This window comes from Nannobrachium achirus (assembly GCF_963921795.1).
Source record: "Nannobrachium achirus genome assembly, chromosome: 16".
Lineage (NCBI taxonomy): Eukaryota > Metazoa > Chordata > Actinopteri > Myctophiformes > Myctophidae > Nannobrachium > Nannobrachium achirus.
In genome coordinates, this window is record NC_137823.1 from 35,809,631 (window position 1) to 35,830,563 (window position 20,933).

General features: G+C 41.1%; 1 protein-coding gene across 1 annotated transcript; it reads right to left on the reverse strand.

The window, feature by feature from the left end:
* Positions 1-4,674: 4,674 nt before the first annotated feature.
* Positions 4,675-19,879, reverse strand: fermt1 (FERM domain containing kindlin 1; the record flags this gene model as incomplete). The annotated part of the gene is made up of 15 exons (XM_080744048.1): positions 4,675-4,848; positions 5,640-5,781; positions 7,348-7,472; positions 7,594-7,818; positions 8,823-8,929; positions 9,504-9,628; positions 10,392-10,441; positions 10,625-10,756; positions 12,247-12,354; positions 12,670-12,772; positions 13,722-13,908; positions 16,191-16,325; positions 17,212-17,347; positions 18,302-18,399; positions 19,726-19,879. The coding sequence occupies 15 exons, from the start codon at positions 19,877-19,879 to the stop codon at positions 4,675-4,677; spliced, it is 2,001 nt and encodes a 666-aa protein (XP_080600174.1).
* Between the last annotated feature and the right edge of the window lie 1,054 nt (positions 19,880-20,933).

The window sequence follows — 20,933 nt, forward strand, 5'->3', positions numbered from 1 at the left end:
TAGCGCCACCATGAGGCCGAGTGATGTCATTATTTTTTGATTAATTCTTACAATCATTATGAACCTCCTCTCCAAGTCTTGAAACTGTAGCCCCTATGGTTTGCGAGAGAAAAATAATTGAATGCGATTCCCATTATAAGTCAATGGGGAAAATTAATTCACTAATAAATTAATATCAATTAAACTATAGAACCTTTCTCTTAGCAACTTGATAGCACACCATTCCCGAGTAAGCCGGTCGATTTGACATATGGCGCGAGTGTATGGTGCAAAAACTGTGGGAGGAGTAGCGTGCCAAACTTTGGGGAAAAGTATGGACAGACTTAAGTAAGTAAATAAATAAATATGAGCGATAACAATAAGTCTGCCCATGCTATGCATAGGCACACTTAACTAGAATTGACAGCGTCAATTTTGACAAGTGTGCCTGCAGCGCGCTAAATGCGCGACCCCGTGCGGCGGTTCGGACCGTGAGACCGTCCGCCGAGTCGTCCGCGTTTCGTTGTGAGAGGGTCGGTCCCCGTGAAAAACGCGTTCTGCCACGAAACGGTTACGTTTGGCGCGTTTGTGACGCCCCCTAGGGGTCGAAGTGGAAATGCTTTTGGGGATTCGTTGAGTATGCCACCCCCGACCTGTGGTTGAAATTCCGTGGTGACTCGACTTATTGTTTGTGATTTATGGTTATCGTTTGTGAAACGGGCCCCTCCCGCTAACTTTGGAAGCGCGTTACGAACAAACGGTATTGACAATCAAAATATCCTTTGACTATGTTTATCGCCTGGCTTCATAGATCATGTGTACCGGTTTTTAAGACATTTGAAGAAAATATGTAGGAAAAGGAGCAAAAAGTGTGTTTTGGACAAAATTCAAGATGGCGGAAAATCTATCCATACGCAAATGGGCGTGGCCTATATGGGGAGATGCGTCATGACCCAAGGAATCCAGGGAAAAAATAATTTTCATTTTCCGACCTACGGTTCAAGAGTTACGGGGCAAAACGTAAAGTTGGCCGTTATAGCGCCACCATGAGGCCGAGTGATGTCATTATTTTTTGATTAATTCTTACAATCATTATGAACCTCCTCTCCAAGTCTTGAAACTGTAGCCCCTATGGTTTGCGAGAGAAAAACAATTGAATGCGATTCCCATTATAAGTCAATGGGGAAAATTAATTCACTAATAAATTAATATCAATTAAACTATAGAACCTTTCTCTTAGCAACTTGATAGCACACCATTCCCGAGTAAGCCGGTCGATTTGACATATGGCGCGAGTGTGTGGTGGAAAAACTGTGGGAGGAGTAGCGTGCCAAACTTTGGGGAAAAGTATGGACAGACTTAAATATGAGCGATAACAATAAGTCTGCCCATGCTATGCATAGGCACACTTAACTAGAATTGACAGAGTCAATTTTGACAAGTGTGCCTGCTGTGCGCGACCTTGTGCAGCGGTTTGGACGGTGAGCCAAGTCGCCCGTGTTTCGTTGTGAGAGGGTCGGTCCCCGTGAAAAACGCGTTCTGGCACGAAACGGTTACGTTTGGGTCGAAGTGGAAATGCTTTTGGGGATTTGTTGAGTATGCCACCCGCGACCTGTGGTTGAAATTCTGTGTTGACTCGACCTATTGTGTGTGATTTAAAATCTCAAAGTCCAGATATGTTCTCTAAGTAATGTGTTTTTGGATTGACTTTAAAGCTATCTTACTCCACTTTTGTACAGTAAAATGTTACAAAGATGTTATCAGAGGTACAGTAGGACGTTCTTAGGGGATTGCCGTTGTAATAGTGAACAGAACTATTATGGTGTTTTTTCAGTTAAATCTCAAAGTCCAGAGATTTTGACTAAGTAACATGTTTTTGTAGTGACTTTAAAGCTATATTACTCCACCTTTGTATAGTCAAATCTTACCAAAATGTTATCATAGGCATAGTAAGACATTCTTATGGGATTCCCATTGGAATAGTGGACAGAACTATTATGTTGTTTTTTCAGTTAAAGCTCAAAGTACAGAGATTTTCTCTAAATAATGTGTTTTTGTAGTGACTTTAAAGCTATATTACTCCACTTTTGTACAGTAAAATCTTACAAAGATGTTATCAGAGGTAGAGTAAGACATTCTTAATGGATTCCCATTGTAATATTGAACAGAACTATTATGGTGTTTTTTGAGTTAAAGCTCAAAGTCCAGAGATTTTGTCTAAGTAATATGTTTACGTTTGGCGCGTTTGTGACGCCCCCTAGGGGTCGAAGTGGAAATGCTTTTGGGGATCCGTTGAGTATGCCACCCCCGACCTGTGGTTGAAATTCGGTGGTGACTCGACCTATTGTTTGTGAGTTAGGGCAATTTTTTGCCAAACGGGCCCCTCCCGCTAACTTTGGAAGCGCGTTACGAACGAACGGTACGAACTATCAAAATATCCTTTGACTATGTATATCGCATGGCTTCATAGATCATGTGTACCGGTTTTTAAGACATTTGAAGAAAATATGTAGGAAAAGGAGCAAAAAGTGTGTTTTGGACAAAATTCAAGATGGCGGAAAATCTATCCCTACGCAAATGGGCGGGGCCTATATGGGGAGATGCGTCATGACCCAAGGAATCCAGGGAAAAAATAATTTTTATTTTCCGACCTAGGGTTCAAGAGTTACGGGGCAAAACGTAAAGTTGGCCGTTATAGCGCCACCATGAGGCCGAGTGATGTAATTATTTTTTGATTAATTCTTACTATCATTATGAACCTCCTCTCCAAGTCTTGAAACTGTAGCTCCTATGGTTTGCGAGAGAAAAATAATTGAATGCGATTCCCATTATAAGTCGATGGGGAAAATTAATTCACTAATAAATTCATATCAATTAAACTATAGAACCTTTCTCTTAGCAACTTGATAGCACACGATTCCCGCGTAAGCCGGTCGATTTGACATATGGCGCGAGTGTGTGGTGCAAAAACTGTGGGAGGAGTAGCGTGCCAAACTTTTGGGGAATTGCATGGACAGACTTAAATAAATATGAGCGAGAACAATAAGTGTCCCCATGCTATGCATAGGCACACTTAAATATGAGCAAGAACAATAAGTGTCCCCATGCTATGCATAGGCACACTTAATGATGCTGAACAGCTATATAGTGATATGGACGCACACACACACACACACACACACACACACACACACACACACACACACACATACATCATATTATTATTATGTCTTGTTACTCTATGGACATTACTTCTGTTTAGTAGAAAACAAATATACATAACAAATAGGCTAAGTGTGACAAATAATAGCATGTTGCATCAAATGCCAAAACGATTAAATTAGGGAAAAGATCAATTTATCATGCATTATATAGGCTATAATACCACACACACGAATTAAACGTACTACATACTGTATAATATGTACATAATTATGTACATGTAGCCTACTGTACACACACACACACACACACACACACACACACACACACACGTGCGTGTGTGTGTGTGTATATTTGACAATTGAGGTCCTTGGCTTTCAGGCAAAGTGCATACTAAATATGATGCTGAACAGCTATATAGTGATATGGACGCACGCACGCACGCACGCACGCACGCACACACACACACACACACACACACACACACACACACACACACACACACACACACACACACACAGAGAGAGAGAGAGAGAGAGAGAGAGAGAGAGAGAGAGAGAGAGAGAGAGAAATGCTCTTTTAAAAAACTGTAGAAGAATGTTTTTAATGAAAGACAAAATGAGTTTGAGATATCATTAGAAGCAGGTGGTCCTACTGTGGTCAGTGACCATAATAATAATAATAATAACTCGAATAAGTGAAACTACCAGTTCAGTGTTTCAGCAAGGTTACAGGTCTGAAAATACAAAAATAGCTACATGTAATTTTTTCTCAGAAATGTTTTACTGTTAAAAGCAAGCAATCTTTTCACATAAAATGTAATTGAAATGAAGTCATAGAACATGTGTCATATCAGTAGTGTGGAGAAAGTCATTAAAATGATCTGTATTTGTGTCAGAAAAAGTAGATAAACAACACCTTTCATATCTCTGTTTAGACTTTACAGTATCTCTATGAGCATCTTACTTAACATTTCTCTCAGTTTATTTACAACAATATAAATCCTCACAAAGCATACTGTATTTTTCAGTAGTTGTGCACAATTAAATACTTGAGGTTCTCGGGACACACTCTGGCCACCCTTAGGCTCAGTCATTGGTCCTGCACACCTTATAAGGCAATTCTTGGTCTGCTCCCATAATAATTATGTGTCTTTATAATGCAGAAATGTATGCATTTTGTCCCAAATTGTAAAAAGGGCTTTTGTGTATTCTGCATCCTTTACTTTACTTTTTGAACCAAAAGGAGATAATTAGAGGCAGATTCTAGTGTTTTTCACTTCATGGTCTGCCTGGGGAAAGAGGTTCTTAATCTTGACTCTCCTGGTTAAATAAAGGGTAAAATAAGAATTGCAGTGATAAAACATTACTTCAAAAACACTGACCCTCTACCTGTTTGCTATTTTGGAGGAAAATGTGGATGAAGTATGTTCTCCCAGTATCACATATTCTCCAGCAGTGGTGGTGCTTCACGGTTAAGTGAATGTAGGCGAATGTTGATTGTTGGAATATCCAAACATGAAAATCACATGTTTCATTCCTGTCCTCCAGTGAGTTTGTGGAACAGTTCCTCATCTAGCGTCTCATTCTGGTCTTTGGATCGCGTGGAGAGGAATATGTAGCCTCCAATGTATTCATGGACCACCTTGCAGTCACAGCTGATGCACGAAAAGGCTATCGTCACATTCTGGTCAAACTCTATGGCCACCTGAAACACAAAATGAAATGAATTTAGAATCTCCTTTTTTTGTCTTTATTGACATGGTGAATTGCTCTCAGACACATTGTGTATACATAAATATAATTACATGATCCATATATAGACACATATATACACACACACACACACACACACACACACACACACACACACACACACACACACACACACACACACATATACACTATAGTCTACTCTATTCAGCAAAAGCGTATTAACTGAAATAGAAATACAAGGAATAAAGGGTGTGAGGGCAGTGCAAACAGCATTGTAAAACTAAAATATGATTGTTTGATGCTTCACTGTCCAGATCAACTTTGAGTTATAGCGCGTCATGCAGTGCTCTGGGCCTTGCTTTAAAGCATCTGATAGCTGGAAATTACTTGTAGCCTGTTGCTTTGTTGTCACTAGTGTGGACATAATTATCATGACACTGTGATTGACAGGAATGGATGGGAGTAACTCTGAGTGTGAAACAGGGTCCACTAGAAGTGGTTTTGTGACTTTCTTGAACATTACTTGTAACCTGAAATGACGAGTGCAACATTTCTATGATCATTGCCTACAGCTGATGAAAACAGTGCTCATTGTGGCACAGTGGACCAGTCTCTGGCAAAAGCCTGTAATTCTCTCCTTTCTCATGTTTGTACTCTTTCAACTCTTCAGAGAGCAATATCTATGGTGAAATTCTCAAACTGCTTTCTTTCTATCTAGCATGAAAACAAAGATATACTGGCTGCATACACAGACCATAACATAAGGCACCGCCCGGCCCATACCTGTCTGATCTCCCAGTTGACGTTCCACTGCTTCATGTTGGCAAACCTCCATGTGGTGACCGGCAAGCCAGTGGACATGTCGATACGGATCAGACGGTTGTAGGAGATTCCCAAAAGTTCATCCTTCTTACTGCCTCGGAATCTGCAGCATAGGAGGTAAATATATGAAGTCTGAATACGTTATTCATCAAGTATATCTGAATTCAGGTCTGAATTAAATGGATGCATTTCAGAGTAGGCGTAACATTTTAACCTGCATTTATTTACTTCTTAATTTATTTATGTGGTTAAAATAAGATAAATTCACACATCAAACATATAATTTTGCGAATGTCTGTCTGTCTGTCTGTCTGTCTGTCTGTCTGTCTGTCTGAGTGAGTGTCTGAGTGAGTGTCTGTCTGTCACAGCGTTTCTCCTCAGTGGCTGGAGCAATTGATCTGAAATCGCATCACCATTAGCATATGAACACACCTGACATAACTGTGAAGCTGTTTGTCACTTTCACAAATCATATGCTGTATATTAGCATTTTTATGGTGTATCTATATCTATTTAGCCTACAGTACATTTTGTGACCACACATGTTAAGGGAGGGGCGCTGTTGTTCAGGCCATGCACAATCACACATGTGTGTGTGCAGGCGGGCGGGCGGGCGGGCGGGGGGGGGGGGGGGGGGGGGGGGGGGGGGTTCTGGCCCTGTTACAGATGTTGTCCAAAAATCATGCAGATCGGTACACAGTATCTCTGTAGCCGTTAAATGGAACGGGTATTTCTTACATTGATGCTCCTACATATTAGCATGCAAGCACCAGTTAAAGTTACTTTCCATCCCTCATATACTGTGTGCACAGTGCACATCCCATAACCCACACACTGCACATAATTTCGGAGCTCATATCTTTGAACGGGTAAGGGCTAGTTGATATAAAACGGAGAGTTGCAAACTGAGGGTTACCAATACAACAAGTATTTTCAGTATATTATGCCATCATCAGTTCTGATAAACAGAACTGATGATGGTATAATACTGTATATAAAAATATTAATGTTAAATGTTAGTTATGTAAATAGAACTACATTTCTTGCATCAGTAGACCTCAGTCTGAAGATTCTCAACCAACACCCTGGATTATGGATTCTCAACAATTATTGAAGAGTATAAACCAGGGTTCCCCAATAGGCGGCCCGCGGGCCGCAAGGGCCACTGTCTGGCCCACACCAACCCCAGTAATAATGGTGGTATAAGAGCAGCAACAACACTAGTATATCGTCGTTGTCGGGTGGAAATCTCGTATCTCCAAATTTGTACGTTCTTTCGCAAATCATACAAGGCCGTACGTCGCACAAAAGTAGTGAAAACAGCAGATCTACAAGCATAAAATGCCTCGCACCGCGAGGCGTTGTGTGCTTGTAGATCGGCTGTTTTCACTAGTTTACATCATTTTTAAAATGATAAATTCAAAACGAACGGTTTTTGACATACAAGATTTTCACCTGACAACGACGAAAACTGTCGCTGGAGTAGCAGGAACGCCACCGTCGCCCCCTGCAATGTTGTGGCCCTCGGCTTGGTACCCTAGACATAATTCGGCCCTTGGGGAAAACTAATTGGGGAACCCTGGTACAAACTAATGTATTTATCTAGCTGGACGTTGGAGCAACAGCTAGCTCACCACATATCTCAGTAATAAGGAATTACAATTTGTACCTGACGATGTAGTACTTGATGCCAAATTCTGGCAGTGACTGCCAGGCCTGGATAAAACGCATTTTAGCCTCCATGAGCGACAGCCGGGCTATGTTCTGATGTGCCTCCAAAATGCGCGCTGTCAACTGGTGAGAAACAAAATGCACCATTGTAGCCTTGATATAAAATGATACATTTAAAAACGCCCCCAAATATACAAATGGGTGGGGAAATAATGCTTGTTACATGCTAAACATAAATACATACCTGTTTGGCTTTGTGCTTCTTCGAATAGCGCGGGGAGACAAAACATTCTGCATTCATCTCCATGGCTTCCAGGTTGGGGGCTGCCTGGCCAGGAGGGGGCGCCAGGCTCTTCATCTGTAAGAAGGACTGGATGTTCTTCACCTCTGAGCGGTAGGAGCTGTACGCCATGGTCTTGCCCTTAGAGGCCAGGATGCAGGCTGCCTTCCATTTAGCATACTGCGTCTCCTGAGGCCGGAACATAACCACAGTACCACACATTAACAGGTAGAAGTGTCAGCTACTGTACTAGACACAACTACCGATCTATCTTCAATAGATAGGTCGGTAGTTCAGTATTGTTTTTTTAAACTTTATTCTGGCATGTATGCTTTCAGAAGATTTTGGACACTGCTCTTACAGATTTTGGCCTAATATCACGCAAAGCGGCACACAGTATCTCTCAAGTCATGTCATCAACATGGATCGGTCCCATTTCCCATATTCCCTCCTGATTGGCTACGATTGCCTTCTAAAGTTTAGTTTAGTATGTGAAACGGCACATGCTGACTCCGTCTGTCTGGACGTGTACACTTTTTTACGGTCTATGGGTTTGCCACTCTGACATCACGCTTTGACATCAATGTGATGTCATGGGAACCACTCTAACAGATTCCCTTATATGCCCATATATGGAGATCCCTGATGTCATCAATATTAAGCCCATATCTAACAGAATGCCCATATATGGAGGAAGACAGCCCTTATCTGTGTGGCTGGTTCAGACAAGGATCTCCATGTGTATGTATGATGACAGATTTGATAGACGTCATAGGTTTTCACATAACAAATAACTGAGTAAGCATGTTTGGGGTCTCACAGCATATCTCCATATACAGTACATGGATCTCCATATATGGGTACCAGGGATCTCCATATACAGTATGGGTACAGTAACTGGTCCAACATACATCACTGGCCAGATGGCCAGGAATTGGCCCTTTAGGGCGAGGTCGTATGTCGCCCAGAGGCGTCTTACTAGTTGTATAATCGTACCACTGTACTATTTGCAAAATGTTAATAAAGTGTTCTATCAAATATCAATCAATCAAACAGAACTGTAACGACATGGATGCAACCCAGATCCTGGGCTGGGACTCAAACCCTGATGTGTGGTCTTCACATAAAGCCAACAGTGTCACCCAAGCCCTCTCTGTGTTAATCTGTATGTAATACATTATTTGGGGCCTTACGTTGTCACATCGGATGTAAACCTCATTCATCCCGTCAGCGACTGGAAGCAGGAGCTTGATGCCAAACTTCTTGTCGGTCACATTGACGTCGGGGACAACTTCACAGCCTGGCACAGTGACAGGGAGAGACAGTGAATTTAGGGCGCATAAGCGCTAGAGCAAGTTGAAGCTACTGGTGGTGGTGGTGACGTTGTAGAAGGCCATCTGGAAAAGTCCAGTTATAGCAGTAGCCTGGTAGCAAAATGAAACACAGCAATACAGACACTTTCATTTCATATTCTGAATCAGACTAGGGCTCGTATTGGATCAATAGTCCTAATACTCTAATACTTAATAATTTCTTTACTTAATTTACTTAAAAGAAAAACATTAACATTTATTATTATCATTATTTTTGGTGTATATATATTCTTTATTATGCACAACAAAAATAAAATTCATATTAATTCAGATTTGTATGAATTTGTAGTAAAGGCTGCTGTCAAGACTCTGGACTACATTTACATTTGCTGTTTCCACATACCCACTACCCAGTAATAGAATCCCACTCTTTAATATATAATGTCACATCAATGTACAGTTTCATACTCTCATGTTCAAAGTAGTCCTAGGGCACACAGGATCTAATTATACAAATGGAGTGGTATTACACAACGATAAGGCCTTCTCCAGACAACAGACCTCGGAGGTGAAGCTGCTCTATCGGTTCTCCGCTGGCGGCCTCTTTGTTCTTGTAGTAAGAGATGGTGGTGTCCTTGAACACAAACCAGTACTCTTTGTACGGACGCAGTGTCAATCTTTTGGGCCTGAGATGTGAGATGAAATTTTACAAAAAAACAAAACAAAAAAAGTAAGCATAAATATCTGCTAGCTAGGAGGCCTATGCGTCTGTGAGCCAAAATAGACTCAGTCACTTAGTGAACAGACCATGTGCTCCTTGTGAGTCGCGATAACCCGAGTTAGAATCTGACTCCTGTCTAATCTCCTCTCCAAGAACTAAAGCATAAAAAAAGGAAAAACTAACTTTAAAAAATGCAAGACTATTTTCAAACACACAGTCTACTCTACAAGCTTATCTTTGAGGAAGGTATAAATATAGGGTGCCAATGCCTATATCTATTATAATAAATAGTTTTACGTAGATATTTCTGACATGTCTGATTTAAGATCCACCCGACATACACAGACTGATGTGGAGCTATGTTGTTTCATTTTTATGAATAATAATTCATTTTACAAACACAACAGACCAGTCAGATAAAAAGAAAATAGATGACTGCATGTTAAAAGCTTGCAGAGGGAATACAATTACATGCAGAAAGGATGCAGGACGTGTTCATAATTACATCTTAATTACAAAATTACATTGATTGACTGTTATGAACATTTTTGTTTGGCACAACTTTGTAAACCTTAAACTGCTGTGCTACCTCTGGGCGACTGATTTTCCCCCTTGGGATAATAAAAGTAGGTACACAAATAAACTTGGCCTGCCTTGCCTGCCTTCATGTTTCGGGCAGAGAAATTAAACAGGATAGGTGGAGTGTAATGTGTGTGTGTTGCGTTTACCTAAACAACTTCAGGGAGTCCGCCAGTTCTGGAATGTCTGTAATGTCTTCCTAGGGGCGTGAACAAACAACTGTCAATTATCATGTGTCTTCCTATGACATCATCATGTCGAGACATGCAATCAGCAGAGGCCTACACATCAACAGAGTGCTTCAAAACAGCTGTTATCGCCATGCCACAGTAACACTGATTCTGTGCAGTGTAGTCATTATCTGCATTAAAAAAACATTTACCAGAATCCTGTCTGTATTTCCTCCTTCAAGTGTCACCTCCAGGTTGGATAGAGCTGCCTCTACTTCATCTATCTCTGGTTCGTCGGAGTAGTCCAGTTTCTCGGTTGACATGGTCAGTTTGCAAATGTGATACTGAAATGACATGTTTGCATTGCATTGCGTTATTATTTAGTGCCTGACATTATTACCTAAAACCCAGCTCAACACATTGCAATGCCAACACGTTGTGATTTTTTAATATAATCTTTTTTTTTTAAATGGGGCTTAAGTATTTGAACCCTTGCGTCCTGGCCATGTCATCATAATAGGTGAACATTCTGTGAAAATAGCAGATCTAAGCTCACAGTATGTCTCTCAATGTGACACCTTATGAGCATGTAGATCTGTCATTTTTGGCGAAGAGGTTTGGTGTAAAAGGACAAGAGGAGACAATCATGCATATGCTAAGGAAGTATACTATAGGGCTGAAGTAGTTACAGCAGACTGGGGAGAATAGAACTCATGAAAGTTGTTTTTCATCAGTTTCTTGAAACAAGGCAATGAAATATATTTGGGTAAGATTTTGGGGGGCCTGATGGAAAAACGTACCATCACCCTTTGTCTTTAATCCACGTTTGGAAGCGTCAGAATAACTTTTGTAGAAAGGCTAAGGCTGAGCTTCAGTTAGAAGTACAAGTAAAAAAACAGACTCTAGCTAAAGGTGACGCAAGGCCCCGGGATGAGTCAGTGCAGTCAGAGACAGGCTTTAGCCCACCTCTCTGTACAAGTCCTGGCACAGACGAGCATGTACGTGAACACAACCATAATCTCTGTGATTTCCAAATGGCTGTGCACTAACCATTGCTACATGTCAGCCCAGTGAATTAGGAGTGGGATCAAGAGCCAGACAGCCAGAATCCCACGGATGCAATGTCATCATCATCATTGCTCCTAGTCATTTGTCAGATGTCATTATATATTATAATAATGTGTCCTCACAGAAAAAGTGTATTTTGATCAACTTTAACAATACGTTATTGTCATTACTGTCTCAAACTTTCTCCCTTCCCCCCTATGGGGGTTCTCCGCATGTCCTGTCATGTCTCCCCATGGATTAAGATAAACTAAACTGGTTCTACCAGGAGAATGATAATCTGAGCCCCAGGATATGCGTACTTCACTACACCATTTTTATTACAGTACATCTCCAGTATCCATGGAGGAATGTTTAATGGTGCTGGATGAGCACTAATTACCATGGATAATATATTTAACATTCATTTTAGTAGAATGTCAACGTGTCATCAGAAATGTTATTTATTTTTATTATACAGTCCATTTCCAGAATAGTCACAATATATTATTTTTGGCAGACCAGATGGAGAGATTATATCTCCAGACTGGCCTGGGAACGCCTCGGTATACTCCCAGAGGGAGTGGAGGAAGTTGCGCAGGATAAGGAAATCTGGAGGTCTCAGTTGGAGCTGTTACCCCCGCGACCCGATTCCGGATAAGCGGTTGAAGATGGATGGATGGATGGATGGATGGAGTGTGACTTAAATTAGTGTGACCCCAAACATTAAATCACCAATAAATCACCCGAAAAAATGGATTACAGTGTTTGATGTTTTGTTAGTTTTTACCTGTAGTGAAGCAAACATGAGCATCTCTTCATCGGTGCAATCTATTTCCTCCAGTAGGATGGACCAGCGAGCCTGCTCATACAGCTGATTTATCCTGACTGAATCATACTGCAACACACACGCACACGCACACGCACACACACACACACACACACACACACACACACACACACACACACACACACACACACACACACATTTTAGAACAGCAATTTTATAAATGCCATTTTTACCTTTTTACAATTTTTCTTGACCTTCTGTAACCCTAACTGTAAAACCTGAGTTCTACTTTGTTGCATGCTGAACAATTCCCATCTTAAAAAAGTTTTGTAACAGACAGGTCTATTTTTTTGTAAATTCAGGCATGTCACTCAGTGCCAGACACTTGGGAGACGAGACAAATTTCAATCTTAAAGTTCTTACCTTGGGATTGAGGTCAAAGAAGAAGTGATACTTGAAGCGCAGCAGTAATCTGTCATCATCCTGAATCTCCTGCTCCATCAGAGACTTAGATGAGTCCAACCACCTGTCAATCACAGCAACAAACAGCTATTTCAGCTATGGACGATGTAAACTGTACCTAAAGTCTGTGCCACTGCCAAATAACAATGATGTAGAAGCATTTTGAAAGATACTTACACATTGCATAATATCAAATGTTATATACTGTACATAACAGTAGTAATGGACCTCTGGCCAGTGGTGAGGACACTTTTTGGGGGGTGTCCCCGCCGCCCCATGTCATTGCGACCAGCAGGTAGCAAGTTACTATGAAAAGCTCCACCGGCTGTGTGTCTGTCAGTCAGTCTGTTCGTCACGTCACATCACACTTTTGCCCCTACTCTTATCTCTGCCACCGTTGGCCCTATCAATAACTTTGCACACACACTCCTTGGATGGCAAATCACAACCTCCACCCCTGATTTCTCACATGGCCCTCTTCTAGCACCACCATCAGATCTATGCAAAAGATTTTTGCAAAACACATTTTTGGACGCTCCTACAGATTTTGCCCGAAAATCACGCAAAGTGTCCCATCTCCCATATTCCCATATTCCCTCCTGATTGGCTACGACTGCCTAAAGTTTGTGTATGCGACGTGGCGGTTGCTTATCCCGATTAGGGAGTCTTACTGGTATATCCAGATATGAATAAATATTAGGATTTTGTTTTCTTTAAACCACTTTGTTTGCTAAGGCACTGACCAAATGTCCCCTATGGGATCTATATTCATTTTACATTCATTTATTCATATTTATTCATTTTCAGGCTCCACAGAAAATTAGCTATCCAGTCACTTTTACTTACTCATCTAATGCATTTTTTCGTACAGGATTTGCATCTCTAAACTGTCAAAACTCAACTGAAATGCAAGAACAACGAAACCCTGTGGTTTAAGCCCTGGAGCTCTTTGTGCATAATGTATTCTTAGATTATAAGATATATATTTTGTTAGGTCATGTAATTTAATTTACCCTGCGTTGACAACAGCTTTGTCCACCATTGAAAGTGGCTGGTACATCTTGGCCAGCTCAGCAGGGGGTACGTTGGGTTGAGTGGCAGTAAGAGGGTTATCTCCAAACCACATGCTTGTGGCGGACACTGGCATCCCATTCTCTGGATCATAGGTCGCTGTCATTGTCTTACTGTACATGGGGCTTCCTGGTAGAAGACAAGAAGAAGACAAGGGGTCTGATAAATACTTGATTATATGTCCTGAGGACATTCAGACTGAGGACAATTGTTAATAAGGGATGTGGTTGCAGTCAAGAGTGTGATGATTGATGGTGGAAATGGGCAGCAGGTTTAAGATAAATCAAGTTTGAGCTTTGAGCAAAGCCTACATTAAGAGACTTGCATTCTGATGCCAATGTATCTGTTTATTTTCTAGTTTGTAATGCAGTGGATAGACATTTAAGTAAGTTAAGGGGGAAACAAAAGGCTCATTAACTTGGTCTGTGTTAAAAAAGAAGCTTAGCTAAAAAAAATGTATGTGTGTGTGTGTGTGTGTGTGTGTGTGTGTGTGTGTGTGTGTGTGTGTGTGTGTGTGTGTGTGTGTGTGTGTGTGTGTGTGTGTGTGTGTGTGTGTGTGTGTGTGTGTGTGTGTTTGTTCATGCGTGCGGCCGTGCGCGCATGTCTCTGCACACGTGTAAGCGTGCGTGTGTGAATCTGTTCCCTAATGAAAGCAGGGTTAACACTAACGAAGGCCCAGACAATATTGCACCACGCTGAACTGAAATTCTGTCAGATGTCAGTGATGAAAACGGCAGTCCTTCAGATCTTCAGAAGCCCTACACTACATACAGTATTTAGATGTTCCTCATTTCTGCTCATGTTTCTGGAAATGCTTCTGTAGCATAAGAAGAAAAACATGATTCTCTCATATGTAGCCAGTGGAGTCATTAAAGTGGAATCACGAAACAAACGTGTTTACATTGAGCCACAAGGGCAATAACAAAGTGCAACAAAATCAAATAATACAAATACATGAACAGTGGGATGTAACCACATCACCTAAACAATACTTAATGAGAGTGGACAGTTTCATATAAACCTTTCCATTATTAATACAACTTTTATCCTCACTTGCAGTTACCTTCATCCTGTTCATCTTTTAATTGCCAAATCAATACCCGAACAATTAGATTGTTATGGCATGGCTCTGCAGGATGGGATGTGTCCAGACTCAAGAGATAATCTCGTAAACCGCTGGACTGATCAGCACCAAACTTTGTATGCACACTAGCAGTAGGCCAAACAAAATACCCCAACATTTATTTAAGTTTTTTCACATGCGTTTTAGATTATTTTGAAATATTTAACTTGAATTTTATGATGGAAGTCCAATTTGGGCTCAGATGGGCCTGTAACCTTTCCCAAATTTGGAGTCATACATCAAGGATTATGTCAGTCACTCACAGACTGGCACTCTATAAGGCTAGAAATGAGTCACAGGCTCTGCATGTAAACAGTGGACTGTAAGTAGGTTTTTACAGTGTGGCTTTGCAGGAGGATATCTCTCTAAGAGGGTTGGTCTGTCTGTCTGTGTGTGTACTGTGCAGTTTATACAGTACATATATATATATATTATATAAATGTATAATGTTAGTCAAAGGGGCTCGGATGGGGCTGAAACCCGATTCTATTTTTATAACATACACAGCAACATCTTGAGTATTCATTTATCTCTTGAGGTGGTTGTTCACGCTCAACACTCTTCATCACTTGTACTTCCATTCCATGAGGAAGAAGATGTACAGTAGCTTCAACCACATTCACACCTGCATGTTATAATGTTGGATTCTATGTTTGTCACCTCCTCTTTATTTGCTAATTTCGTGCTATGCACTTTTCTACATACATGAAAGTTTAACTTATTGAGCTCGCAAGGAGCTTCCAATCTGTTGCTAGGGCTGTCACGATATGACATTTTACATGACGATTAATTGTCACTCAAATAATTGGCGATTGACGATTTAATTGTGTTTTTGTCATTGATAATTACATTTCTGTTTGACTTTTAGGCTTTGAAGTTGCATATGGCAGATATGACACTTAACCTAAATACACAAAGAAATGACTGACATATTTGACAAATTACTACTTAAAAAAACAACATTGATAGTGGAAATAGCCGATCTACAAGCTCACAACGCGTCGCGATGCGACGCGTTGTGAGCTTGTAGATCTGCTATTTCCACTATTTCTGACATTTTTCAACATTCACGATTATGACGATTAAGACAGAATAATTGTGATAATGTCAAATAATCACGATTAGACGATTATGTAATAATTGTGACAGCCCTATCTGTTGCGTTTAGTATTACACTCTCAAAATGGACCCACATGGGTCTTTTTGTTTTCACCACTCTCAGACTTAAATGAAGAGATTTTACTGTGTGGTTGTGCAACAATGATCTACAGTATATACTTCACAGTACCTGGTGCTCCTGACCTTCCACTGAGTTCTTCCATGTCTAGGACCTCGTCCAGGGAGGAGTCCTTTTTCTTCTTCTTCTTCTTGGACCCATCGTCTGGAGGCTTCAGCAAGGACAGTTCCTCTGGTCTCCTGATGTCTGACGTGGGGAAAGAAGGAAGTCAAATATGAGGGACAAACAAGAATGTCTTACGACTTCATGTGTTGCTGTTTTGAGGCATTTTCATTTATTTATTTTACAGCGGAGATGACCTGCAACATTAAGTCAGGATTTGAACCCAGGGGTGTCGCACCAAATTCTGGGCCCTGGGTAAACTATTCACTGCGGGTCCCCATGAATGTTCTTCATAGGGGGAGGGGGTTTAACACATTTCGCATACATGTGTTAAACCCCCATACACATTATTTTGTGCTTTAACTATTGAAAAACAAGCTCACAGCTTGAGTGCCGTGCTGCGAGCTTGTAGATCTGCAAAAAAAAAAAAAAAATCATGAAAATGTGTGCAAGTCTTTGAATATGAAAAATTAAAAACTTAAGTTTCTATGTCAGTGGTGCTCAAACTTTTTCATGTGAAGGACCCCCAAAATGTTATGTATTTGGCCACAGACCCCCCATTTCAAAATATTTAGTTCCAGGGACCCCCCAGAAGCAAAATCTTAGTTAGAAAATACATATATTCAAAGGTTTCCACACATTTTCATAGCTTATCTACACGCTCACAGTGCAGCACTCGGTGCCGATTGTATATCTGATATTTTTCAATAGCTAAAATAATTAAGGCCCCTCCACCTTGGGCCCTAGTAACTCAGTCCCACTTCCCCCTCCCCCCCTTGTGACGCCCCTGTTTGAACCCATGAATGAATGGTTAATGTAGGTCTGTGTGTGCCCAAGGGGTCAATGCACTTACAGTACAAGCTGCCACAAGTACATGTAATCCGAATCATGCAGGAATCATCAAACAGTAAATCCTGGAAAATTCTCTCATGGACTCTTGTGTGAAGCATGAGATCTCCTCGTCACTTACTGAGCATTCTGCAGATATCAGACACCGTCTTGAAGACCACGCTGGAGTAGCAGACCGTCAGTTTGATGGTCTTCATGTTGGGAAGCTGCAGTAACAGGGGTTTGTGCTGGGGTGTGTAACGCAGGTCAGCGTCAGCCTGGTAAACACAATTCGTTTATTGCAGTATAGTTCAACTTCTTTGTGACAAAAAAAAAAGAAAAAAAAAAGCATTTGGCCGTGGATGTACAAAGCAGATGTACAATTCGTGCCACGCTGTGAGCAAGCATGTAGAACTGCCATTATTGAATAGCCAACGTAAAATGCTTGTGATGCCATATTAACACACTTTGAGAACCGCTGGTTTAGTGCATGGAATGGTAAAAATGGTACATTTATAAAGCGCATTTCTCCAAAACGCTTTACAGTGCATAATACATTCACTCGTTCACATTCACACACTGAAACCATGTAAGGCACCACTCATTGGGAGCAGTGTGTCCTGGACACTTTTGACACTAATCCAAAGAGGAGCCAGGGATCGAAAGGGTAAACTACCGATTCCCAAGCGGCCGATCTACCTCCTGAGCCACTGCTACCCGTGTGAATAGCATTTCCATTTTGTTAAATTAGCTTAAACTATGTGTAAATGACATATCCAAAATTCATCCTGACTCCCCTTTCTCACACCCCTATCGTTGTGATCTGTTGTTTTGTTTATGCTGTCCTTGTTATGTTTACTCTCCATTGGGAAATTCGCCAGGAGACATTACTCCACAAGATGAAGACCTACCGTATATTGATTACGATATACTGTATATTACTGCTACATTCATTTAACTAGCAATTACTGTAAGTTCATCAATTTATTCCGTTAGTCGTTTTGATATGTACAGGGTGTGTGTACATTAAACTAAGCAATAACTCTATGCTTTGCTAAGCACATTTTGTTTTTACTATCATGTAACTAGCAGTTATATAGCAGTAGTTGCGAAATCATCAGCTCCTAGATGCTCCAGTAGGAGGTTATTGGACAGAATAAACAACTCGAGACAGGAAACACCTGAACCGGGGAGTGTTTACAGTACCAGGGAAATTACACTGAGTGTTGTACCTGAATCCCATACTTGTCCAGGGTCCAGTGGGTTTTCAGCAGCCAGCATTTCCTCTGCTCCCACCACAAGGCGTGGTCCGACCAGTCCTGAGGAGCCTCTGGTCGATGGAGATGAACACAACGTTATTATTGATACTGGCAAGTCCTCAGTGTTATTTCACTCTGAGAGTGTACACATGGAACCAAATGGCAAACATATATTTTGAACCCTGTAAATTGACTTTTATTTTTGACATTTTGGCCACTCATGATATATTTGTAATCTATACCAGTGCTTCTCAAACTTTTTCATGTTGTGTTAACAGTTACCAAATACTACTAGACGTGGTGGTACTACTACTACCAGTATTCACAGTAGTTCATGCAGCCACCCTTGTGATGACATGTCTGCATATCAGATAACCACGTCTCACCTTCATATACTCTATTACTATTACTACCATTAACAAATGGATGGGGACAGGAGTGGACCATAAACAGACCATTAAAAGGTGTGGTTTTATGAGTCTGTGTGACATCATGTTATGACGCTGGGCTGATATCAGACAAAAACAAATCCTGTATTTTGATGACAGGCAGTTGAGTCATTTATCCTGTAGCAAGCTCCACGACAGCACCCTAACACAAGTGGTTCTCAACCTGTGGGTCGGGGGTCCCCACATGATTTATTTTTTGGAGGAGGTCCCCAAATGACAGTGAAGTCAATTGAAGGACTTTTAAGAGCTTTTTAATACCTCAATAAGAAAAGAAAAAGACCAGTGCTATATCAAAAGTAATCAACAACTATAAAAACTGGTCTAAAATTGGCAAAATCGTCGAATAATATAAGAGACAAAATTGCCTTGCTTTGTGAGGAGTTGTAGCTTGTAGATCTGCTATTTTCACAATATGTAACTGTGATACTGAAAGTTGAATGCCTTCTACATTCCAAGTGCTAACTTTAAATGATGATTATTTTGAGGGGTTCCCAGTTCAAATATGATTATTTTGGGGGGTCACAGCCTGACAAGGTTGAGAACCACTGCCCTAACATACAGTATACAGTATATACTACATGTTAACTCTTTCCTGATGAACCCCTGCGGAGAGAGCCATTCAGAGACCTGAATGGGTGAATGGGTAAATGGCCATATCAGAGAAATGTCAGGGCTGAACTTTGGTCCCTGGGGCTAAGCTGCCAGAGTATTGTTACAGAACAATGGCACTGCAGTACAGAGGAATGCAGGGCAAACAAGGGTGTGGTACACCTGGCTATCACACCCGCCAAGTTCTCCTCGATACAGCAGGAAGAGGTTGAGGCACTGAGCGTACATCAACCCCACGATATGGGCGATATATTTTCAGGTAAACAATGGGCAGTTATGGGGAGACAGACTACTACACTAGACACAGACAGATGCACGCTTGCATGCACGCCCACTTACTGATTTTCTCCACCAGCTTGAGCATGAGACCTCCAATGTGCAAGTCGCCCTTCACCCTCATTTTAAATCTCATGCCCTCGTCTCCTTCCCTCTGGTCCACCTGCACGGCCAGCTCCCATGATGTGGCCACGCCATATTCTGCCGCTGTGATCATGGCCCTGGTCACATAGGAGGAGGGGAATGGACAGGTTAGAATACTCCTACGTATTCAATATCATCATTATAAAAAGGTAGACTCCAAGAGGCATTTATTACAGGGAAACCATCAGTTCCAATGCAGGACTGATGACACAATGAATCGGGGATTCAATCCCTTGCTTTCTCTTGTTTGGAAACAACCAGAATGAAAACAGCACATTAACAGTCAGCACAAAGAGATTTTAGAGTCTCTTTGTATAATTGAAATTTACACAGTGAACCAGGCCACTAATATAAGAATTGCATATTTATTACAGTAACTAACTGCATACACACAGACAGTAGAAGGCAAATTGTCATTCATTGCTTCTATACGGTACTCTAGTTGAACTGATGCAGTAGCCCACATCCTCCTAAGTCATCAAAAATCAATACACTGATAAATAAAATAGCAATGAACAGCACAAAGAACTTGACAGATGCAAAGACTAGTGGCAGCAGGAGAAAGAGTGATGACGCAGCATACGGTAAACACCACCAACGGAGCAGCTCTTATCCAGACTTATCCACAATACAGCCAGAAGTTACTGTTCTGAGCTGCATATCCCATACTTTTGTTATACTTTGTCTCTACAGTTCTGCTAGCTAAAACCAGCTCAGTTTCACAAACTGTATCTGTTGTTTTCTGTGAAGAAGGCTTGTGTTGTGTAAACGCTACATAGACAGACAGACAGACAAGAACACAAAGAAGAGAAGAGAAGAGAAGAGAAGAGAAGAGAAGATGGGAGGGTAGGAAGGAATGCTGAGGGTTGAGTAGTGGAATGTGTAACGAGCAGGGACATGACTTGGAGCTGAAGATAGCGAGTACAACAACAGCCATCACCAGCGTCCTCCTCATCCCCATTCACCTTGGCTCTGGGAACCCCCTGCAAAAATATCTGCAGAACAATGATGACACTCACACTCAAACAACACACACACCAGTGGTGTAAAGTAACTAAGTACATTTAATTAAGTAATGTACTTAAGTACAATTTTGAGGTATTTTCAAACATTTTGTACTTTTACTT